The sequence below is a fragment of the Gopherus evgoodei genome, chromosome 2, assembly GCF_007399415.2.
Source record: "Gopherus evgoodei ecotype Sinaloan lineage chromosome 2, rGopEvg1_v1.p, whole genome shotgun sequence".
In the NCBI taxonomy this organism is placed as follows: domain Eukaryota; kingdom Metazoa; phylum Chordata; order Testudines; family Testudinidae; genus Gopherus; species Gopherus evgoodei.
Genome location: NC_044323.1, coordinates 102231364 through 102256879, shown reverse-complemented (window position 1 = coordinate 102256879; position 25516 = coordinate 102231364). Strand labels below are relative to the sequence as shown.

Here is a 25516-nt window from a genome sequence, read left to right as displayed (position 1 = left end):
GAATGGACATAGCTCGATTTTACTTTTTGTGAGTTACCTACAGACAGGCTTTGTTTTTTACAAATATGCTATTCATTCAAAATTGTTTGGTGTATGCTTTATGCAAACATATATCAGTCAATCAGCTAGTCCAAACTATTTGATTATATCTTCAAATATTTACTATTCTTCATTAGTAGTGTGTGCCTGGTCATCCAAGTCACCAGCTATTTGTATTTCTGCTCTCTGATAGGATAACAGAGTGTTCTGAACAGGAGATTTTTAAGATGGTTACCATAATCAATTCTGGCATGAACTTTTGCACAAACATACATTTGCACGAGTACTTCCCAGACTTCCCTCTTCCCCACAATGAGTATTTCATTTTCTTTCTGAATGTTGATTGAAAAAACAAATGCTAAACTTATTTCATGTTGTTTGCACATCACAAAATAAGCAGCATAATATCACATTGATTTCCTCTTCAGCCTTCCTAATTTCTTAGCGACCAATCCTGTAATCTTTGCATGTGTCACTCCCATTGAAGTCAATAGGATTTTTATGTGAAGATAAATCTCACAATGGCCTAACCAGAACATTTCCATTAAATATCAAAAATGTTTGCGTTCTTCACATAAGAGGGGGAAATATACTGAATGCTGATAGAATCTGAAGTCTGCTCTGTGCTGTTTGTTCTATGCTATAATATGCAACATTTGTTCTACGCTCATCCCCAGTGGCAGCTTTAGAGTTAGTGGGTCCCTGTGCACAGCTTCATTTTCCAGGGCTCCAACTCAGGCCCCAGCCAAGAAAAAGAACATTCTCTCTTATCTCCCCACCACATTTTTCTTTTTTTTTCTTCATCCTGCTCCTATATTATAAGTAATGGGAAGTAAATGAAAATAAAGTGAGGTTCCTTGATTGGGGCAGGGGGGTTGGGTGCAGGAGGGAGTGTGGGCTCTGGGAGGAAGTTTGGGTGCAGGGTTCAGGCTCTGGGCTGCAGCAGGGGGTTGGGGTGCAGGAGGGAGGCTCTTAACACTGGTGGCATGGCTCCCAAAGTGACTGGCACACACACCCTTCCAGCAACGGCTTCTAAGTGGGGGGACCCGGGGTCTCCATGCACTGATGCCCGCAGGTGTCATCCCTGCAGCTCCCATTGGCCGCAGTTCCTGGCCAATGAGAGCTGCTGAGTCGGCACTCAGGGTGGGGACAGCGCGCAGACACCCCACCATCCCAAAGGGCCGCAGGGACATGCCGTCCGCTTCCAGGAGCAAAGCGGCATGGAGGGAGGCAGGCAGAGCTGGCAGGGAGCTGCCTTAGCCCTGCTGCTGTCATGTCTCTGTGCACCCCTTTGGTGGAGGGGGGCAACGGGTCTCCGTTCACTGCCCAGGGTGGGGGCAGAGCATAGAGCCACCTCCCAAACCGTCGGGGCAAATAGAGATGTGCCAACAGCCGTCTGCCTCCTGGGAGCGGCATAGGGCCACCGGCCACAGCATGCAGGCAGCTTGCCTGCCTGAGCCCTGCTGCGCTGCTGGCTGGGACTCGGGGGCAGGTTGTCAGATATTTGTCCTGCATTTTGGCGGCCTCATGCCACCGCATGATTTGTTTCATGGTAAATCCGCTCCTGCTCATTCCACGCTGAACAAAACCATCACATCAATTACAGATAAGATACATTAAACAACATTCATTGTTTAGTGGTGGGAAGGCATAGGGCTCAGTACAACATACAGGGACAGATCCTCAGCTGATGTAAACTAGCAAAGCTCCAGTGAAGTCACACTGATTTATGCCAGCTGAGGATATTGCAAGATGTCAAAAATAGTGTTCTGATCTCCTTCCGAAGCATCAGAATTCTATACGACCTGTTTACTTTACAGCCACTCACTCAGTGACAGGATTGCGACTGCAGGAAGTTTAAAATCACATCTGTTTATGTTAGATGAAACAACAGTGTCTGACAGTGATGTGACAGCCATCAACACTTCTCCTACAGCTGAGAAACCCAGGTTACTGAATTTCTGCCTATTACATCATGAGTAAAAGAAATTAATTGATTACCTTTTGAGCTATCAAATGTAATTGTGGTTTATAGTAAGTTTTCCTCAGAGGTGTACTGTAGATAATTGCTTTGGATCTCTCCAACACTCAAGCCAACTGGTAAATTTTAAGCATTTAGTGCTACATATTCCAAAAGATGATCCCAAAGTGTTTCATATGTAGAGGAATCCTGCACTTAAGTATTTTGAACAGGTCTCTCCTAAAACAAACAATTACTGATTTCTTCTCATTTGTAGATATGTCATTGGTAGCAGGGTTTGGCTGGAATAGCTCCTAGATTAGAGAAAAATGGGAATTGCAGTTCTCTGCAGCAGAAAGTGTTTTGTAAAAGACTTCCTTCACCAGAGTAGACCAGATTAGTAACTGAGATGCAGAAGTCCATCTAGCTCTCACTTCCTCCTGTCAGGAATCCCACCTGCTGGACAGCAGAGAGATTAATGAGGATTAGGAAAGATCCTATGCCCGTTCACCTGGGAATTTCTGATTGGTCCCAGTCCCACTGAGTGACCACAACTAATTAGATATGACTAGGCTTTTAGAGGGAGTTGTAGGGAGGTTTTGCTGAGATTTCCTGAGAGCTCCATATTCATATGGCGAGGAAGGAGGGAAAAATGCTAGACCATTCACAGAGAAAATGGAAAAAATAAGGGAAAGACGAGACCGAGAGAGCAGACATATGAAGGAATCTGACTAGTCACAGAAAGTAAAAGGAAAGAGATCTTTTTGCAGTAGGGTCAGTTGAGTATAAGCCAGCTGGTGATGAGAGAGCCTAATCAGAGAATGGACTGCAGATCAACCAGGAAGATAATGGATCTTCAAAATTTGAAGAAAGGTTGTTAGCCCACCTATCATAAAGGGGACTGAGACTTGTTAAATGCAGATATAGATTAAGCAGGCCTAGTAAAATGTACAAGTATATGCTAAGCAATATTTACTCACAAGCAAGCCAAAACTCATGCTCCCTGTGATGATGAGATCCATGTACATTGACTTGCTGACCCAAAATGAAAACAAAAGGGAGAAAAAACAGGAACTGGTCACTGACCAGAAAGGCAGCAGGAGGAATCACCTGACACATCAGTTATGAGCATGTAGAACTGTCACAAAATCAGGCCTGAGTATTGAAGGACCTGGGATACTCATTTGCATGAGTAGGCCCTTATATCTGTGCATAGTCCTACAGAAATGAATGGACTTTCCACAAGAACAAGAGCTCTTTTGCACAGATCCCTTTGCAGAATCAGGGTCTTCATTGTAATTCCCTTTTAGACAGGGCCCAGTAAGCTGTGCATGTGTCTACAATTAAAAGTGCACTTAACTGTCTTGTGAATATACAGTTTTTACTGTTTCCCTGTACTAATTTCAGCCACACTTCATATTAATAGAATATTTTAAATGATTAGTAGATGTTGTAAGCATGTTATAGAAATGAGTAGCATGTGTTATGGATGAACGTTGATGTTTTCCTATCAGAGAGCAGAAATAACTACCACCTGATTTAGGTGACCAGTCACACACTAGAAATAAAAAATAGCAAATAATCAAAGGCAATTCAAATTGTTTGTTAGTAATCCACAAGCACATTAGTAGAAGATGTTGCAGACAGCTGTAAGGACGCCATTCACCTGCTGGACTCTAGCAATTCATTACAATTTAATAACTATTAATTAAAATATTCATGATGTATTTATTAACCCTTTATAAACTATTTATAAATGTAGATTTGTATTTAAGTATGACCATTATAATTTTAGTAACACTTCCATGAGTACAACTCCCTCAGGTTTTTTTTTTTACTGGTGTCCCACAGAATCATCTTGCTTCTTTTGTTTTTCGGGGTTATCTGTCTTTCCCAGATAGTACTGAATCAAGCAGGAGAGCTTAACAAGTCAAAGAGTGACACCGATGGCATATACTATCCAGGTGACCACAGAAGTTGAGACTTCCTGGGATAACTTTTTGTATGTTTCTCCCCACCAGGTAAGTCCAGAGTTGGCCACTGTTTAGCTATCTGGTAAACTATCTGGACACATTACATCATTAAATGTGTTTTGTTGTTTTCTTAGCATGTGAGATAATGAGGCTTCTTAAGAGGCATGAAAAGAACTAACACAATGGTTACAAATGAAGTATACCTAAGACCATAATTGTCTGGATTTTACCAAGGCCAAAGACCAAACCTCATAGATGCATATGTGCCAACTATACAGCTGGGAGCCAGCTGGAATCCATATTTCAGCTGTACAAATGAAGCAATGATGCCTTGACTAACTGGCTGTGGTGATTATGAGGACCAGTCAATCAGAGAATGCAGTCCGGTGAAACAAAGGAAGTTAGTCACACACTAAAATTTAATTTCGAATGCAGAACAACATTAGAGTTGGAAGAGTATAAGCCAGGAAAGTTATGAGGGTAATTATCAGATCCAGAGATTTAGCTGGGGCTGGGCAGATATACTGAGCTCTTGCAGGGAGCTCTACTGCTGCTAGGAACTGGCCTAGTATTTTCTACAGGGAGCTGAAGTACAGTAATATCAGCAGAACCTCAGAAGGCCAAAAACATCTTTATAACTGGGGTGTCCCCATGTGTCTCAAGTTGAAAGCTCAATAGTTAAGCCAAAATTTTAATTTGACTTCAGTGGCAAAGATCTGCATTCAGCACCATTGAAAATCAGATGAATTATTTAGGTGGGTTTAGGAGCCTGATGTTAGGTCACTAAGTTTGAAAGTGTTGGCTATAATGCTTGCTGATTAAAAACAACTATAATTAACCAAACCCTATAATGTAATCTCACGCTTCCAAGGAAATAATAATTGTAACGAAGCAAAACATAAAATAAAAAATGACTCAGTGGCTGCTTCCAATAAGTCCCTCTCCACTTGCTAATGTGCATTTTAAGTCAATGATCACACCAGACCTCTAGAGTTGGATGTTAATGGGCCTCAAATAAAAGATTAAAAAGTTGTGAATATTTTATAATCTGTTCTCATTTAAAGTGCAACTGGTACATGAAAGGGCTTTCGTGTCTTATTATTCTTGTTCTTGGCTTACAAAATCATCATGACGATAGATCATTCCGACAGACCAGATTTTGAAGGAAGTGGGGAATATATCTTCCTCTTAATTAAAACAAAATATTCCAAACTGCTCCTATTTACCTTTCAAATTGAACAGATTCTTGGCCATCTGTTGCTGATAACATTGATTTTCATCCTGTTGGCATTGTACCTGCTAAAGTCAGTTCATATTAATGTCAGAGATGACGCATAAAGAATAAAAAATGTGACCATGTTTCAGCTATTGAGGTTCAGGAGGAAGGAATACAATATTAAACCAGTGGACATCTGAACTCAGCTAACTGTATCAGATTTTGTCCAAGCTTCAGGGACAGTCTTCCATTTATCTGTCTCTAGAGATTTAGTGGTTGATTCAAGAGGGGTGGGGATACTATGTGCTTTGTGTTGAATGTAAAGATAATATAAAACATTTTTAGTCAACGTTTTACAGTCCAGTGATCAGTATGCAAGTATACAATGACTATGGAAAGGTTTGATATGCTGCGATGAACTGCAAAGTGACACACTGATTGATCTGTGAGCCCAGTGGAGAAATCAGTCGATACCAGTAAAATTCACGGTGTTTTTCTGCCAGTTTCACAGACACTCCATTGATGCATATCAGAGACCTAATGTTATTAGCTAAGTTGTATAGCAACATCTGGCACTTCCATAAATCAATCAGTGACACAATAATGGGGAAGGTGCCATTTGCTTTTTGCAGCTGATGACAAGCTAATCATTAGCTTCTCGCAATTCAACACACCCCTTGCAAATATAAAGAACCGTGTGCTCACTTATTAGCCCTTCATCCTTGCAATTAAAATGCATGTTGACCTGGTTACCATAATATTTAAAATGGTTTCAAGTCATACATTTTGCTTTGCCAACTCCTCCCTCCTTTTTCCATTTGTCTCTGTGCATCAAGTTAGCTTGCTCGTCTCTTTTAAGTCCCTCCTAAAAGGTCACTTCTTTTAGTTAAGCCTTCCTGCTTCCAAACCACCACCAGCACCATCAATATAATAAATTATAGATATAATGCACTAGAAGTTATATTAAAATAATGGAGGGAAAAAAATCTATAACCAAGAAGCAGTATTTTTAGCCTAAATAATTCCTTCTCCTGCCTCTTCCTGTGTGTCTACATTGTTTAATTTAGGGCCTAATCCTGCCTTTATGGAAGCCAAAAGTAGAACTCCCTCTAGCTATGGGAACAAGATCCAGCCCCTTGGTGTAAAGGGACACAAACTTCACAGAAAGTTTATATTGGACCAACAACCTTTACAGAAAAGGCCTCTTAGGAAACAGAAACACAGGAATTGCTATATTGGATCAGACCAGTACCTCATCTAATTTAGTAATCTCTCTTCAACAGTGTCTCCAATATGCTTCAAAGAATGTGCATAACCCCTACAACCACCATCTGGGATAACCAGCCCTGAAGGAAAGCTTCCTCCAAATCCCCATTACTAAGAGGGTGGCTAATGCCCTGAATCGTGGGGACTTATTTCTCTTCCACATCTCTGATTTATTTTTTCATATGTGCTCTTATAACTCTAGGTTACACATATAAACATACAGTGACTAAGGAAAACTTGTTAGGATAGACTAGGATGGTCAGGTGTATGGAGGTCTGTGTCCTAAGTTGTCTGACGTGGTGTGATGGGGCACGCTCACCCCACACTGAACGGGGAAGGGTTAAGCCTAAATTGTAGGCTGAGGAAGCCACATCCCCTCAACTCTACTGGGCATGCTCCAAATGCATCAGTATAAAAGGGAGCAGCTCAGCTCAGCTGAGGCTGACTGCCAGAGAGGAAGGGTGCATGATACTGGCTCCAGCCAAGGATCAGGCGAAGTCCAAGGCCATGGGAGCTGGAGATGCCATGACGCAGGCAGACATCAGGCTACCCCCGGAAGCCCCACAGAGTCCAGAGTCGCTGTGGACAGTGCAGACCAGGGAACCCAGAGACAGCCGAGACACCAAGACTGCAGCAGCAGGAACCACAGTAGGAAGCAGCCCAGGGGAATCAGATAGTGGACCAGTTAGTGAACTGGAATATTGAGTCAGCATGCTTGGGTCGGACCACCCCCACTGACTCAGTGGCATGCACTCCTGCCACTACCAGGGCTCTGGGCTGGAGTCCAGTGGAGAGGGAAGGCCCAGGCCCCCTACCTGGGCTGCCACCATCCTCCTTTCTGGGCATGGCGGCCCCCTTCCCTGATTGAGGCCACTTGGCCTCTAGGCCTTACTGCCCTGCAAACAGAGATGAATCAGTTGACTGTGGCCACTAGCCCCTACTGCCCGATAGAGGGGCAAACCTATTGACTCTGGCCACTGTGCCATGCTGCCCTGCTAACAGGGGCAGATGCAGATGCAATGATGTTGATCCCCAGGCCTTGGTGCCCTGCGGATGGGGCAAATCCATAGACTTTGGTCTCTAGGCCTTACTGCCCCATGGAGGCAGGCGAATATATTGACTTTGGCCACTAGGCCTCATTGCCCTGCTAACAGAGGCGAGTATATTGACTCTGACTACGGAGACATAGAGGCAGGTTATGCACACCCTGCTCCTACACCTAAGGGAGACGAGGCACATTCACCCCGCATAAATGGGGTCCACCCAACCATGTCACACTTGGTAGAGAATGTGGGCAACACCCCACGCCTGAGCAGAGGCCTAAAATAGTAGATCCGAGGGAGGAACGGGTTCTTCCCTTGACCTCCCTAGCATTCTAGCTACCTGAAATTAGTAGATGCCAGCATGGAATTGGACAAGGTCTTGAAATGGCTCCTAGAAAACCAGCAAAAACAGGTAGCACAACAACAGTAGCAGCAATATGCACAAGTGTTGCAACAGGTTACTAGCCACCAACAGGAGATGTTGCAGCATCCAGCAGCAAGTCCAACAGGAAAGGCTCGTCCAACAAGTGGCGGCGTTATCAGGGAAAATGAGACACCTTTCTAGCCCATTACTTAACGGAGTCAGCCCAGGTGGCCTATTGCAACCTTGACCACCAGGACGCCGTGGACTATGAAAAAGTGAAGGTGTCTGCACTAGACCAGACCGATATCAGCCCCGAGACATATCGCCAATCCTTTAATCAGAAACGGTACCCTGCAGGGGCTAGGCCACAACCGGCGGCTCAATTCTCCGGGACTACACTTGGTGATGACTAAAGCCCAACAAGTCATCTGGTGCTCAACTGGCAGAAGTGGTAATTTTGGAACAGTTCACCCAAATCCTCCAGACATGGGGGAAGGAGTGGGTGCATAGAGACCGCCCTGCAATGCTTACGGAAGCGGTTGGACTGATAGAGGATTACTTGGTGGCTGAAATTATGGAACCCCAGCCCCATAAAATGGAGGAACTCGGGGGGGAAAGGCTGGCCAGCCGGGAGAAACCACACCCGGCCCCACTGGGAGGATTGCAACTCCTATCGAAAGCCCTGACCAGGAACACTGACATGAGTCGCAAGTCGACTGCTACCCGAGGCCTTACACAGTGGGATGAAAGCCCACTAGTGGGAGCCAATCCAATTAGAATGGACTCGCCACACAGAGGCACCGAGACTGTTGTTATGAATGTGGTCAAGAGGGGCATTTCCGACATGATGGGGGAGAGGGATAGCTCAGTGGTTTGGGCACTGACCTACTAAACCTAGGGTTGTGAGTTCAATCCTTGAGGAGGCCACTTAGGCATCTAGGGCAAAAATCAGTACTTGGTCCTGCTAGTGAAGGCAGGGGACTGGACTCTATGACCTTTCAAGGTCCCCTTCCAGTTCTAGGAGATGGGTATATCTCAATTTATATATGGACTGCAATTATGAGCAGGTCTGGGTAGCCAGCCCCCAGGCTTGGAAGAGAAGCTTCAGATCCCGGTGCTCATAGAAGGGGTTCCTGCAACAGCACTGATTGACTCTGGCTGTAGCCAAACTGTCATCCAAGGTGATCTGGTACCAGACACGACCCCCATCCACCTCCAATGTGTCCATGGAGACCTACATTTGTATCCTGCTGCCTGGGTGATGCTGGAGATATACCACCAAAGCATGGCCCTCTCAGTCACGCTTGATTCACAGGCTGGCCTATTCAGTGATTCTGGGGTGGGACTGGCCGTGGTTCCTAGAACTACTGCAAGAGCCCTCTCAGTACCGTCCAACAGCAGAAGACAAAGGGCTGACAAAAAAGGGGCTACTTGTGAGGGATCAGGATGCCAATCCAGGGGAAGGGCACTCCAAGTCTGCCATGATCTCAGTGCCCCCACCTACATGAACAGACTCCTCCATCAATGATGCATGAACAGAGCTTGAACAAGATGGTGACTTCTTCTGGGAACAATGAGAGGACCCTATGCTTAGTCACCCCTGGGAGCAGGCTACCGCTATAAATCAAGAGGAGAAGGGTGCTCCCCAAAATACCCCAAGGCCCATGCTTCAGAATATGGCATGACCACCTCTATCGCCTGGTGGAAGAGCCACTTTCTAGAGAAGTGCGTCGCCAGCTGCTGGTCCCTTGGAGGTTGCACCAGGGTCTTTTACACCTCACCCATTTGGTGCTCTGGGCAGGGCACCTTGGAAGAGAAAAGACCTTCCAACAGGTGGCACGGCAGTTCTTCTGGCCGGATATCCATCAGGAGGTGAAGAATTATTGTGCTTCATGTTCAGAGTGCCAATGCATGGACCCGAAAGGAGTGCTGAAAGGGCCCCTCATCTCCTCCCTGTGATTAGGATCCCCTTTGAGTGAATAGGACTTGACTTGGTAGGCCCACTAGACAAGAGTTCCTCTGGCCACCGGTATATCCTCGTGATAGTGGATTATGTGACATGCTACTCAGAAGCAGTCCCATTATATGGACTGCCATGCCCCCTAAAATAATCGCTGAGCTCATCAAGGTCTTTGCATGGGTAAGGATACCCCTCAAAATCTTAACAGATCAGGGGACGAACGTGACTTTCCGATTGATGGTCGACCTCTGCCATCTCTTAGATACACAAGCCCTCAGAACTTCCCTATACCATCCCCAGACAGACAGATTGGTAGAATGTTTTAACAAGACCTTAAAGAGCATGCTACGCAAATTTGTGGAAGAAGATCGGCAACGTTCGGATATGCTACTCCCAGCCTCGTTGTTTGCCATATGGGAGGTACCTCAAGTATCAACGGGGTTCTCCCCCTTGAAACTCATATGGGAGACCGCCCTGTAGTATTCTCAACCTTCTGAAAGAGGGCTGGGAGGGCAAGAGACACAGGTTGGTGGGGGTTGTCCATCATGTGATATAGCTGCAGAAGAGGCTTCAGATGCTAGGGACTTTTGCCAGAGAAAATCTGAGGCAGGTGCAGCAGATTCAGGCACAATCGTATAACAAGGGAGCCAGGATGACGAGCTCTGAACCAGGAGACCAGGTCCTAATCCTGCCGCCCTCAACCGAATCCAAACTATTGGCTAAATGGCAAGGCCCCTTTGAAGTCACATGAGCCGATCAATTATGAGGTTCAGCTGCCAGGCTGGTGCCACAAGACATGCTATGTATTACATCAATTTGCTAAAGTCCTGGAGGCACAGGGAGGCTTTACTAATCAAACCCTGCACCCTTGAACCAGAATTAGGACCCATGGCTGATGAATCCTTTGAAGATGGGCCAATGTTGATAGGAACAGAACTCGTCCAGACCCAGAGAGAACAACTGCAAAGACTCCTGCGGTCCTATCCAGATGTCTTGTCGGTTCATATTGCCACTGTACCAGGACAAAAGGTATGCAACCCCCACCGACCTCTGCCCAAGAAGATGTGGGGGGCCATCCAGAAAGAACTGGAAGTCATGCTGGATATAGGTTTGATAGAAGAATCTCATAGTGAGTGGCAAAGCCCAGTAGTCCGAGTCCTGAAACCAGATAGGTCCATCTGGTTTTGTATTGACTTTAGAAAGGTGAACAGTATATCCTGATTCACTGTCTATCTGATACTGTGGGTTGACAAACTCCTCGAGAGGTTAGGAGAGCCTGGCTCCCCCTATTGACTTTGGATCTCACCAAAGGGTATTGGCAAATCCTTCTGACCCCAAACTCACGCTCGAAGATGGCCTTCCCAACCCTCTTTGGCTTGAAGATGGCCTTCCCAACCCCCTTTGGCCTGTATCAATTTATAACCATGCTGTTTGGGCTACATGGGGCAGTGACCACCTTCCAGCGACTTGTGAATCAGCTATTACAACCACATGGGCAGTACACCACCGCTTATATCGATGACATTGTCATATATAGCACCAGCTGGGAAGATCATCTTCAACATCTCTCTAATGTCATACATGCACTCCGAGAGGCTGGACTCATGAATTCAACAAAATGCCATCTTGGGCAGAACGAAGTAACATACCTAGGTTATACTGTTGGAGGCAGAGAGCTGTGACCCTTAGTTGGAAAGGTACAAATGTTGCAGAGCTGGCCCATGCCGATGACAGAGACAGGTTCAGCAGTTCCTAGTCAGATATTGCCTTTGTACTGGATTTTGTGAATTTGGCCGTCCCCCTGACTGACTTGATGAAGGAATCACAATCCCAGAGAGTTCAGTGGTTTAGGGAGTGTGAGGCAGCCTTTCAGGCATTAAAAAAACGGCTGACCTGGGAGCCAATCTTGGTCCACCCCGACTTTCAGAAACCCTTCATCCTGCAGACGGACACATCTGAGGTAGGGATCGGGGCGGTACTGTGTCAAGGAGACGCCAGAGAGGAACTTATTGTATCTGAGGCGAAAAGTGTTCCCTGGAGAGACCTGTTACTTGACTATAGAGAAAGAGGCCCTAGACGTCAAATGGGCCATAGATTCTCTACAGTATTAATTGCTGGGGAACATATTCCGGCTGATTACTGACCATGCACCCCTGTGCTGGTTACACCACATGAAGGAAACTAATCCCCAAATAATGCAGTGGTACTTATCCCTACAACCTTATGATTTCCTGGGAAATGTGCATGGCAACGCTGATTTTTCTTCTTGGCTGCAGGGCGAGGAAAGAGGTGCAGGGGCCCCGGCAGATCCACTCTTAAAGGGGAGCGTGTGTGACGGGGCACACTCGCCCAGCACTGGTTAGGGTGCGCTCACCCCACATTGGATGGGGAAGGGTTAACCCCACATTGTGGGCTGAGGAAGCCACGCCCCCCTCAACTCTACTGGGCATATTCCAATGCATCAGTATAAAAGGGAGCAGCTCCGCTCTGTTGGGGCCAACTGCCGGAGAGGAAGGGTATACAACACTTGCTCCAGTCAAGGATAAGCCAAAGCCGGAGGCGATGGGAGCCAGAAGATGCCCCGCAATGCAGGCAGACGCCAGGCACCCATGGAGGCTCCACAGAGTCCAGAGTCGCTGAGGATAGCACAGACCGGGGAACCCAGAGACAGCAGAGATGCCCAGAAAGCAGCAGCAGGAACCACGGTAGGAAGCAGCCCAGGGGAATCAGATAGCGGCCCAGCAGCGTGTTTCCATCAGACCACCGCCGGTGACGCAGTGACACACGCTCCTGCCACTACCAGGGCTCTGGGCTGGGATCCAATGGTGAGGGAGGGCTCAGGCCCCCTATCCAGGCCACCACCATCCCTCTTTTTGGGTATTGCGGCCCCCTTCCCCAACTGAGGCCACTTGGACGCACTGCCCCATGACCAGGGACGAATCCATTGACTGTGCCCCTAGGCTGTACTGCCCTGTAAACAGGGACAAATCCATTGACTGTGGTCCTAGGCCGTACTGCCCCGTGAACAGGGACAAATCCATTGACTGTGGCCAATAGGCCACACTGCCCCTCAAAACAGGGACGAATCCATTAACTGTGGCCACTAGTCCATACTGGCCTGCTAAGAGGCACAAATCCATTGACTGTGGCCCTAGGCAAAATGCCCTGCAAACAAGGACAAATCCATTGACGGTGTCCACTAGGCCCAACTGCCCTGCTAAGAGGGACAAACCTATTGACTCTGGCCACTGTGCTGCACTGCCCTGCTAACAGGGGCGGATACAGTGACTTTGGTCCCCAGGCATTGGTGTCCTTCAGACTGGGGCAAATACACTGACTTTGGCCACTAGACCTTACTTCCCTGCTAAGAAGGACAAATACATTGACTCTGGCTATTGGGCCATACTGCCCTGCTAAGCAGGCCTAATACATTGACTTTGGCCAGTAGGCCTCATTGCCCTGCTAGCAGACTCATTGACTCTGGCTATGGAGACACAGACGCAGGTTATGTACACCCTGCCCCTGCACCCTAATGGAGATGAGGTGCACTTTCCCCGCACTGGATGGGATCCCCCTTACCCCGTCACACATGGATAAAAAGTACCAAAGTTCCTTCTGGCCTGTAAACATGTTATGGAAAGATGGTACAAATTGGATGTGTTTAAATGGTGAATAGGGAATTTCAAGGCTTCTAGTGAGGCCACAAATAGTTTTAGTAACAAACCAAGACACCAGGATGAGAGGAAGCTGTTGTAAACGAAACCACTGGATAGTTGTTTTGACTGGTTAGTTCTTTTGGGATGGGCTTCAGCCTTTGTTTTTGGGGAGCACTTGTCAATCTGTTTTAAAAGGAAGGAGCGAGGGGCGGAAGGAGAAAGGTGTTACAACATATCAGCCAGCTTCAATATCATTTTTGTCACTAGCCTGCATTTTTGTCGCACTGCTGAGGCCCAGGAATTTCTCATCACACCACTGGGCCTCCACTTTCCTTATCCTCAAAGACCTGGCAGAGAGAGGGAACTAGAATACATCAGTGTCTCCATCAGAATCAGCTCAATTCTAAGCAACACCAGAGATGTGAAGTGAAGGCTCCTGCTATCATGCCTTCCCTAGGGTGTTAATTTCCTCCCCACCTTATCCTTACCCCCTAACATTCAGGGTTGGCCTTCTATGGGGTGGAGTGGGGGGAAGGGTCAGGAAAGCACAGGTGCTGCAGAGGGCAGAGGAGGGGAAAAGGGATAAGGGGAGCAGAGCTTTGGGAAGGCCGTGGATTGGAGGGGGGATACTGAGGGCATGTGGGGACTGTGGCTGAGGTGGATGAATGAACAGGGGCAACAAATCTGAGGCCTCAGGAGCAGCTCAGCTCATCAGGAGGAGGGGAATGAACACATTGGGCTGAGTATTGAGTATTTGCTGTGCTACTCTTATAAGATTTGTTCTAAAGTGCTTGAATGATTAGCAAACATGATGCAATGGTATATGGACACAAAACCAGGCCGGCTAACTCTAGCTTCTTCCCCTGACCTAGATAACTAGGTGTGTGCTCACATGGCAACTTTTTCAAACTCCCATAGTACGTTAGGTCAATTATGGGTAAGTTCATTTCACTTACTTTTCTGCTGCAGGCAAGACATGACTGTAATGACTATTTCTGCTGCTTCTATCCCCTGAGAACTCGTTCAGGCCTAGTAAATGGGCCACTGGTATCACACATTATTGTAGGAAGGATTAGGGGAGCATGATTGGGAATGTAAACATGTCCAAATGTGGACACTGGAGAATAACCGGAAAAAAAAAAACCCAAAAAAACCAACCAACCAAAGAGTACAAAGATGGAAGGTTTGATGTTCAGAAATGCATATATAAAAGAAAAGAGGGAGAGAAGAATGAACTTCAGTCACTGGGGTGATATTTTATCATGTACTATTTCACAGTACACTAACAGGTTTTGAATGAACCATCTGCTTTTCTGACAGTTCATACTTAAAAGTAGATTATTTTTCAGAGAATGATCAATTTTCAGAACTAATCATGTATGATGTCCCCCTCCCTTCAAAATAAAAGATCCTATTTTCACGGATAGTTTGAAGAAATGTTAATAATTAAGACATTGCTTGCAGGGTTGTTGTAGCTGTGTTGGTCCCAGGATATGAAAGAGACAAGGTAAGGTAGGTAATACCTTTTATTAGACCAACTTCTGTTGGTGGAAGGGACAAGCTTTTGGGCTTCACAGTGCTGAAGAATTGCTCTGTGAATCTCACAAGCTTGTCTCTTCCAGCAACTGAAGTTGGTCTGATAAAAGGTATTACTTCACCTACCTTGTCTCTCTCAATAGTTAATACATACAGATATTGCCTCTGTTTTAAGGGTGGTTTCACAATATAGTTGTTAAACTATGAAATTACACCATGGAACAAGCTACAATTTGTAAAGCCTACCTTCCTCCGATGGGATGGCACAATAAAAAATGTTTCAATATTATGCTTCTTCAAGAAACTGTTCCTTTCATGGCCATACCCTGGTTCTACCTCATAGTCACCGTTTAGGCACTCTAAAGTGGTCTTTGTTATGTGAACTTTCCTAGAAAGAAAGAGAGGAAAAAAGATTTTAAAGCAATGAGCCAGGACCTATTCATCTGGGTGAAATCCATCACTGTGCAGAGGGCCAACACAAAGGTGAATTACATGCACAAACAGTAGGTGAACTTCTGTTGTAGGGCAGCTAAATTCTCGCAACCAACTCAAATGCCAAGGTGTTTTTAGCATATAAACTTCCTAAATTTAGCAGATGCTTTGAACAAATGTAAGTAACTATAGAGTACCACCTCAAATTGAAGTCTTGTTGATTTTACAAAGTATGCAGGCATACATGTCATATTTCAAGTACTCTAGCTTTCTAAGTATTTATTAAAGCACTTGCTGGAGATACTGTCCCTCTATTTTATGCATGCCACCCCACTCTTTAAATCTTTCCAATGGCTGTTCTTTTTCTGCTATATAAAGGTCAGGCTTTTGTTTTCACTTTCCCATCCATTTACAACTCTGAGGGCTCAGTCTGCATAAGTGTAATCGGGAAACTGAACCTCAATTAACTTTCAAAATGGATTGGTTAAACCACATTAGGACTCTGGGTGGACACTCTAAATCAGCATTAAAGTGCCCTTAATTCAGTTTAGTTTAATTCATTTTGGAAGTGAAATAAGCTACACTGAATTACAGTCACTTTAATTTTGAATAAGATGGTCCACACATGGGCTTAATGAAGTTTAATTCACTTTACATACACACAGTTGGTTAATTTGGATTAATTTTCCTGAATGTCCCTATGTAGACAAACTCTGATGGTCTTAATTTAGCCAACCTATTTTATTAGCTGCCCCCACCCATTCTGTTCTCGCAACAATGCCAGCTAGGTTTCTCTCCATTGGTCTATTTTTCCTTTAACTGTTTTTACTCTTTCTTCTATGCTGCCCTTTACACATGGAACATTTTCATAGAAATTTAACTGTGAAGGTATTATTTCTCTTAAATATCTTTTCAAATTCATTTTACTGTGATGCCTTAAGATAAGCGAGTTTCCAAAGCAAACTAAACTAAACTACCAAAATCATCTATAGTAAACAAATGTCAGCAAAGTAGGAAATTTCCCATCTTAACCACAAGAATTAGCAGGCTCCACCTCTCCCTGTTCAGCGGAACACAAATTGTTTTGTAAAAATCCAACAAATCTCCAGCTGATACAGGGGGTCCTGTTCTAACATATTTGCATGCACTTAACGTGTACTCAAGAAAGCTCAATGTGGCCTTGAAATTTCAGTACCTGCTTGTGCCCATACCCAGTTAAATTACTGGTTCTCCAAGAGCACATGCAAATACATGATTTGCACACATATGCCTATTATTTGGATACATATATTAGGCACAAACTAATGTTTGCATGGCATCGGGCATGCCTAACTTTGAAAATCTGACTTTGTAATGGTAATATTACGCCACATATTTGGAGGCAGAGATGGGCAAATCCTCCTCTCCATTACACTGAGGTAACTCCATTTTACTGAGAGGAGTATGTAGCTCTTTTTTCACTGAAATTTTATCATTGCCTCATTCCTACCCTTCATATTTGGCAGTTTCTAGTGAAAAGCTTATTCAAAGGACATTTACATTTTAACAGAATTTTGTTCACATTATCTTCTCTGAACCATTACTAACAGAAATCTACAGGTCACTCAATCCTAGTGTTCCGTAGGAGATGTTTGAATAGCAGGAAATACAGCCCATAAGAGTCCTTAACCTGAAACATGCTTATGTATCAATTATTATAATAATTGGCTTTGCAAAATACTTTCAGTTAAAGAGAGAAATAATTGATGCTCTCATTCAGGGCTGTAGCTTTTTCTCTGAGACTTACCCAGGCAATCCTCCAGTTTCCATTACATTTGCTAGAGTCACGTCATTTGACCAGACATCATATTGCCATTTGCGGAGACCAAGGACCCCACAAAGCACCCTGCCTGTGTGTAGTCCAACTCTCATGTTGAGATCCACTTCAGTGGCTTCTGCTACAGACCTGCAATAGATGGTGTCAGATCTTTAGAAAAGAACGTTTCTTTCCATCACCTTCCTGTCTCTTTCTTCCAAGACTCATCGTTTCTACACATTGCCAACTGCAGAGAAATGATCTTTAAAAATTTCAGACAGGTGACATAGCCAGTTAAGGTTCTTGCCTTCCCAAGCTTTTGGAAAAGTTCAAACCCTGATTTCACTAATCACTAATGAAAAAGATTTGGTGATCTCATCCCAGCTAATCAAAATCTCAGTATCCCATAGTGGATTTTCACCTAGAATCTGGCTGCTTCATGCTACCTGCAAATTACAAATTCAAACAGCTCAGTGCTAGATGGGCAGTTACACTTAGAACAGAACAGGGAAGAGAAATGATCCCAGCAGTAGAAAAGTTGCTGCCACCACAATGTTCCCCAGCGGTGGGCTTTCCATCATCAGGACACCCCATGTCACTGTCTATAGCACACTTGTAAAGCTGATTTATTTTCTCTTATTGCTCTCTGTTTTATTTCCTTTCACTTTCGCTCCTATAAAAACTTCTCATTCTGGTCTCTTGGAGTAATGGCAAGTTTACTCAAGATCTAAACCATAATAATAATACAATGTTTTGTTTCTTACAAGGAGTGAGTGGTTTAATTCCTAACTTTCAGCACCAAATGAAGTTTTGATTTGATTTTCAGGTTTGAATGAATCCAGACATTCAAAACAAAATTCAGTCAAAGATTATGTTTCACCTAATTTCATCCAGAAAAAAATTCAGGTTTAAAGCAGATGTTATATAGGGCTTCAATTTATATTGTCCCAGGGTCATCTGAAAGTGGGTTAAAGTTCATTTGAAAAGTCTGCTCCTCTTAGCAAACATTTCTGTGAACGTGGTCCGAGATTCAAGTTCTGCAAACTGTACTATGTAGTTCTAGTTGCCACCTTCTCAGTATTTGCTATTAAATTCCTTGTGAAGCTTAGATCTCCTATCAAGATAAACAAAAATACACTCTGCTTGTAACTCAACTGATCCAGTGACAGCCAAACTACAGCACTTGCTTGTTTATCTTCTGTCTCCACTTATTTACCCACAGTTTCTTCTGTCATAAGTTTTCCTGTTTCTTAATGCATATTTACTTTAGGCAGCTATGACAGCTGACAGCAAACTGATGGTGGAATCAAAAGAAAATTGTTGAAATTATCTTATTAAGTGTAATTTTAACCTGACATGCATCCAAGCAAACATATTTAAATATAGTATTACAAGGGATTACTTTCAATTGAATATTAAAATGGACAATATTACTTTTAGAGATCCTTCATTTCATAGAAAGCATATATTCTATTTATATAGCCTGGTTTTGTGTTAGAGGCTGGGGAATTTTGCCTGGTAATTCGTCTCACACAAAGAACATGGGATTTATATGGGTAAAGGGATTTCACCATAAGCATTCATACAGGGCACTGAGGGGAAGGTTGGTCTTATGGGTAGAGCACTAAACCGGGATTGAAGAGCTCTGGCATCAATTCTTCAGCTCCACCCCAGACTTCATGCATGACCTTGGGCAAGTCACTTTATCTCTCTCTGTCTCAGTTCCCAGTCTGCCAAATGGAGATAACATTTCCCAGCCTTTGTCTGTAAATGGCACAGTGGTTGGCCTCTAGGTGTGACTGTAATACAGATTCATAGCAATGATAACAACATGATATGGAGGAGATGGTGCTAACCCTCTGTACTAAGGTGAATTCCATCTACTGTTTTCTCTTTGTGCATCAGAGAAAGTCCTAAACAATAAACATCAATAAAAATATTTATCTCCTCTGATGTATTTCCCTATTCTGTTGTAATGTATTTGCTTGGTATTCTACTTAAGTTTTATTTGATGAACAACTCCACTTCATTTCATTGATTTAAAACTTACTGAGGTAAAAAATAATTTTTGAAGCGTCTCTGATTGTTTAATTCCCTCCTCTACAATGATGCATATTTAAAGACACCAGGAATAATTTTCTTGTATTAATTTGCTTACTGATCTCAAGATTTCAGATTCAAAATCAGTAAGTGGGAAAGTTCTGCCCTTCCCCCTCATCCAGGTCACACAAACATGATATTCTAGTCCTGATACTTGTGCTCCTGTATGTAGTTGGGTTAGCTATTCAGAAATACATGGGGCTAGATTTTGTCTAGTCTTATGAAACCACCCAGGGAAGTAGGGTCCCCCGGACAGCTACATACTAGATTCTCAGACTGAGGCTCAGGGAGCAAGGCTGTGCACATAAGACTTTCCCCTCACCCGCTTGCAAATGGGCATGAGGAAATGCCATGGGGGATATCAGGTATGGGGCAGTCTTGGCTCCACTCTTCATGCGTAAGGCAGCTCAGCTGGCTAGACATGGGGGTGATGGTAAGTAACCCAAGAAAGGGTGAAGCAACACAATTGCTCAGGATAGGAAGGTAGCAGGGGAGGAATTGTGACTGAGTCATAATATCTTTCCTCCTGTAGTAGCAAAGCTACCCACTGTCCTATATGCAGCGCTGAGCCTGAAGAGATTTACATTTTATACATGCAGAAAATGTAATTAGCTGTTAAAGTCAGTGTTAATAGTACTCATCTCACTTGGGTGGCATTGAGAGGACTTTTTATTTCTAACAATTGACAACATCTATTGCACTGAAACTGCAAAAACTTACACATGTGCTAAGCAGCTATCTCCACAGTTAGGATTGCATTCTAAAATGGGGCATAAATTCCTGTCTCTCTCTAGAAGTAGGTGGCCAGCTGGGGTGAAATTTCACACAGGGTTAACTTTATGCTGTTTGAATTTTTGATGTAGGTTTTAATTTGGGTTCACTTCATACGTTTTTAGTCAGAAGCTTTTGAATTTGGGCTATGGCTAAAATTTCCCTACAGCAACTTTTCATTGTTGACTGACATATCTTTGAAAACATTGTCTTTTTCCACATAACTTGGCAGAGAGGCAGACCCTGAGGAAGACTGATGCAAGAGGGAGTTTGTTTTTGAAAAATGCTGAATCTTATGGAATTGATAGCATTTATTCACATTATACTCTAAAAGTTTATGCGCTGAGCACACAAACCTGATGGCCAGGAATACACAAGTTGGACCGGTAGATGGCGGTGGTGCTAGGTGTATACAAGTTTGATTGATTGGGGTTTGGGGAGGGCCATTTCATAAAAGCTTCTCTGGGAGGAGCTACATTCTTCTATAAGATTTTTTCCTACAGCAGGGAAGGGCTAACATGCAACTGCCAAGGGATGAAATACTCTCTTGTTGCATTTCAGCCCCCCCAATAGGTCCGCCCCCATCCAATACCCCACCCAGTTAAGTATTAATGCCCTACGAAATTAATAGACAAATAAAAAATAGACAAATAACTGTTGCGAAGCAGCTAGGATGCAACACACACAATCTACCTGACACTAACCCACAAAATCAAGGAAATGGAAAATTAACCCACCTAACAGTACATACTGTTCACTCCCACTCACAAGTGCACACCTTACCATTACCACACCAAGAATACACCACAGACCAGGCACTATGGCAGGGCTGGGCAACTTTTTGGCTTGAGGGCCACATCGGAGTTGCAAAACTGTGTGGAGGGCTGAGTAGGGAAGGCTGTGCCTCCCCAAATAGCCTGGCCCCTGCCCCCTATCTGTCTCTTTCCACTTCCTGCCCCCTGACTATTCCCCTCAGAACTCCCGACCCACCCATCCCTCCCCCCACCAGCTCCTTGTCCCCTGACAGCCTCCTCCCAGAACCCCCTCCCCTAACCACCCCTCGGGACCTGCTCCCTGTTCCCTGACCCCATCCACACCCCTGTCCCCTGGCAGGCCCCTCAGGACTCCCATGTCTATCCAACTCCCCCACCCGTTCCCCATCCTCTGACTGCCCCCCTCAGAACCTGCACCCAATACAACCGCCTCCACTCCATCCAACCGCCCCTCTGCTCCATTTCCCTTAGCTTCCCTCTGCGACCCTCCACGCCCTTACCATGCCTCTCACAGTGGCAGAAGCTCGCAGCCCTGCTGCCTGGGCAGAGCCAGCTGTGCTTCCCGCGCAGCAGCGTTCCTGCGGGGAGATGGGACAGCAGGGCAGAGGCAAGGGCTAGCCTTCCCTGATGGGAGCTCAGAGGCTGGGCTGGATGTGGCTTGTGGACCGTAGTTTGCCCACCTCTGCCCTAGGACTTTAACTCTGCCCCTACAAGGATACCAGCCTTCCATCACCTCCTTTAACCACCCATCTGTGCACAGCCTTTTACCAAAGTAGCTTTTTGCAATACAATAACCTACTTCCCCAAACTTTCACAACTGTTAGTGCTGGGGAAAAAGTAATTTAGTAAAGTGTGTATGCAAAATGGCAAAAACAGGGCAAAGCTAGGATTGCTGTGCATGGTCTGTGATATATGGTAGGAGTGGTAATTGTAAAATATGTGCCTGTGGGTGGAAGAATGCAGAGTATATACTATTAGGTGGGTTAATTTTTCATTTCTTCGGTTTTGCAGGCTTGTGTCAGGCATGTTGCGTGTGTTGCATCCATAATTTCTTCAAGATGGAAGTTGTGTATTAATAGTTATTGTATTTATGTCCTATTCTGTGAACTATACTCTCCTTCCTGCTAAGTGGCGCTTCCCTATTAACTTCAGTGTTGCCTGGTGTTACTGAAGGAAGAATTAAGTCCATATGTACATTAGCATCGTTAACTAAAAAGAGACTCTGGTTTATCATTTAGCAGAGTAAACACACACGTTTACTCACTTTTGACATGTCAAAATACTTTGAAAAATAATTTTTAACATTTGTTCTTATGTTACGGTGTCAGGGCAGCTTTGCAATAGTTGAAGTTGAAAAATCCTTTCCATTCTAACCCCCTAATTCTAAACTGTCATTACTTTCTCAAAATTACACCATTTGGGTTATAATTTCTTAAGTCAGGTCTTAACCAGAGATGAATTTTCACTGGAAATTTGAAGATAATCAGTTTAAGATATTTCTGAATTAGGTAAGAGTTAAAAAAAGAAACACACACTTTTTTAATTGGGGGGGGAACAAGGAGAGAGGTAACCACAAATGTTTGCACATTCTTACTATGCCTAAATGTTTGAAAAATAATTCAGCTCTTGTTCTCATGTTATAGTGTTGTGGGTATAGTGCTTTTATGTTTAAAAAAAGGCCATTCATTTTTGTGCTTAATTAATTCAAACTGATCATTTTGAACATTCAAACTAAGGTCACAATCCTGCATACACATATGCATGTGCTTACCTTTATTTCTATGAGCAGTCCCACTGATACCAGCGAGACAATTCACATGGGTAAATGTAAGTATATTCATGAGCGTTTCAAGAATCAAGATTAAGGCCTTACTAGCCTTTACATAATCTATATCACATAACACAGCAGCTGTGTATTAACTGGACTCAAGCACCTGCAAGTACCTATGCATAAATTATTATTTTGTATTCACAAAATATTAAAAACTCTTTCATATTACAAAAAAAGTATGTTGAAACTTACATTAAATGTAAAGAGAAGGGGAAGGAAATATCCCCCAAACGGGAAAAGAGGCACAATCCATCAAGACCTTGAAAAGAAATCTGTTCTTTCCTCTATTCTAAATGTCCTCAAAGGAAAACAAAAACTCATCTTTTAAGGAAATATGCTTTTCAAAACTGGAAAATTGTAATAAAATTTGTCTTCAAAGTTCTAGTTAAAGATCTCAAAAGATAGAGTAAATACTACATTACTGATCACTACATGTTAAGGAAAGCGAGCTTTGCAATATATTCACAGATTCATGAAGTAGAATCTGAAGGCAGTTTGTGCTTTGCTCAATTAATACAAAATCTAAATTGCAAGTGTATTTCTACCCTCTTCCCAGAGACTCCAAAATGTGTCAATGATATTTGTATCATTATTGAAGCCAAGGAGAAAAATTAAAAACACTGTTCATGTATATTTGTTCAAATTTTAAAATTCCCAATTTGCTTTGGGTGTGTTTGTACCTCTTTTGCAATTAGATTCCATGAATTTTCTAGCAAACATATGAAAAATGGGGAATATTAAGCAACTATTAATGAATACATTGGTGAGCAAGTTTCAGACACAAAATTTCAGCATGTCCTCCCAATGTTGTGACATTTCTGTCTAATCAAAACGAATCAAAATTGTTCTATGTGAATATCAGAAATTCACTACAGTCTGCTCATTAACAATCCACAGGCCAAGAACTATTTGCCAACAGTATTCAGTAAATAATTTCAAATTATGAATACATTTTGGAAAGTCACCAGCTATTCAAGGACAACCATATTTCTAGAAAAGAAATTGAAATTTGTCAAATTATTCATTCTATGGATTATTTCTGTAGCTAATGAATCAGTTTTTTGCTTTCTAAACTGGACCCAGAAACAAACTGAGGCTGAAATTCATTCTACCCTCATAATCCTAGTATACTGTGGATCTGTGTAAATGGCCTATGGGTAGATGAAATCCACTCTACCAACCCAGCCTCTGCTGCTCCTTTAATTTTAAGAAGTTATAGACTTAGCTACAATTATTTAGAACATAAGAATGGCCATACCGGGTCAGACAAAAAGGTCCATCTAGCCCAGTATCCTGTCTACCGACAGTGGCCAATGCCAGGTGCCCCAGAGGGAGTGAACCTAACAGGCAATGATCAAGTGATCTCTCTCCTGCCATCCATCTCCATCCTCTGACAAACAGAGGTTAGGGACACCATTTCTTACCCATCCTGGCTAATAGCCATTAATGGACTTAACCACTATGAATTTATCCAATTCTCTTTTAAGCACTGTTATAGTCCTAGCCTTCACAACCTCCTCAGGTAAGGAGTTCCACAAATTGACTGTGCGCTGCGTAAAGAACTTTCTTTTATTTTTTTTAAACCTGCTGCCTATTAATTTCATTTGGTGACCCCCTAGTTCTTGTATATGGGAATAAGTAAATAACTTTTCCTTATCCACTTTCTCCACACCACTGATGATTTTATATACCTCTATCATATCCACCCTTGGTCTCCTCTTTTCCAAGCTGAAGAGTCCTAGCCTCTTTAATCTTTCCTCATATGGCACCCTCTCCCAACCCCTAGTCATTTTAGTTGCTCTTTTCTGAACTTTTTCTAGTGCCAGTATATCTTTTTTGAGGTGAGGAGACCACATCTGTACACAGTATTCAAGATGTGGGCGTACTATGGATTTTATAAGGGCAATAATATATTCTCAGTCTTATTCTCTATCCTCTTTTTAATGATTTCTAACATCTTGTTTGCTTTTTTGACCGCCTCTGCACACGGTGTGGACATCTTCAGAGAACTATCCACGATGACTCAAAGATCTTTTTCCTGACTCGTAGTAGCTAAATTAGCCCACATCAAATAACCTCATTGGGGTTATTTTTTCCAACGTGCATTACTTTATATTTATCCACATTAAATTTAATCTGCCATTTTGTTGCCCAATCACTTAGTTTTTTGAGATCTTTTTGAAGTTCTTCACAGTCTGCTTTGGTCTTAACTATCTTGAGCAGCATAGTATCACCTGCAAACGTTGCCACCTCACTGTTTACCCCTTTCTCCAGATCATTTATGAATAATTGAATAGGATTGGTCCTAGGACTGATCCTTGGGGAACACCACTAGTTACCCCTCTCCATTCTGAGATTTTACCACTAATTTCTACCCTTTGTTCCCTGTCTTTTAACCAGTTCTCAATCCATGAAAGGACCTTCCTTTTTATCCCGTGACAGCTTAATTTACATAAGAGCCTTTGGTGAGGGACCTTGTCAAAGGCTTTCTGGAAATCTAAGTACATCATGTCCACTGGATCCCCCTTTTCCACATGTTTGTTGACCCCTTCAAAGAACTCTAATAGATTAGTAAGACATGATTTCCCCTTTACAGAAACCATGTTGACTATTGCTCAACAGTTTATGTTTTTCTATGTGTCTGATAATTTTACTCTTAACTATTGTTTTGACTAATTTGTCTGGTACCGATGTTAGACCTACTGGTCTGTAATTGCCAGGATCACTTCTAGAGCTCTTTTCAAATATTGGTGTTACATTAGCTAACTTCCAGTCATTGGGTACTGAAGCCGATTTAAAGG

General features: G+C 43.5%; 1 protein-coding gene across 2 annotated transcripts in view; it reads right to left on the bottom strand.

The window, feature by feature from the left end:
- ADCY1 (adenylate cyclase 1) overlaps window positions 1–25516 on the bottom strand; it is a 380070-nt gene that overhangs the window by 64945 nt on the left and 289609 nt on the right. For both annotated transcript variants that reach the window (XM_030551445.1, XM_030551444.1), the window contains exons 6-7: window positions 17232–17390; window positions 15260–15401 (exon numbers count right to left, since the gene is read on the bottom strand). In XM_030551445.1, coding sequence (XP_030407305.1) covers window positions 15260–15401; window positions 17232–17390 — 301 coding nt within the window. The remainder of the gene's footprint in view (window positions 1–15259; window positions 15402–17231; window positions 17391–25516) is intronic.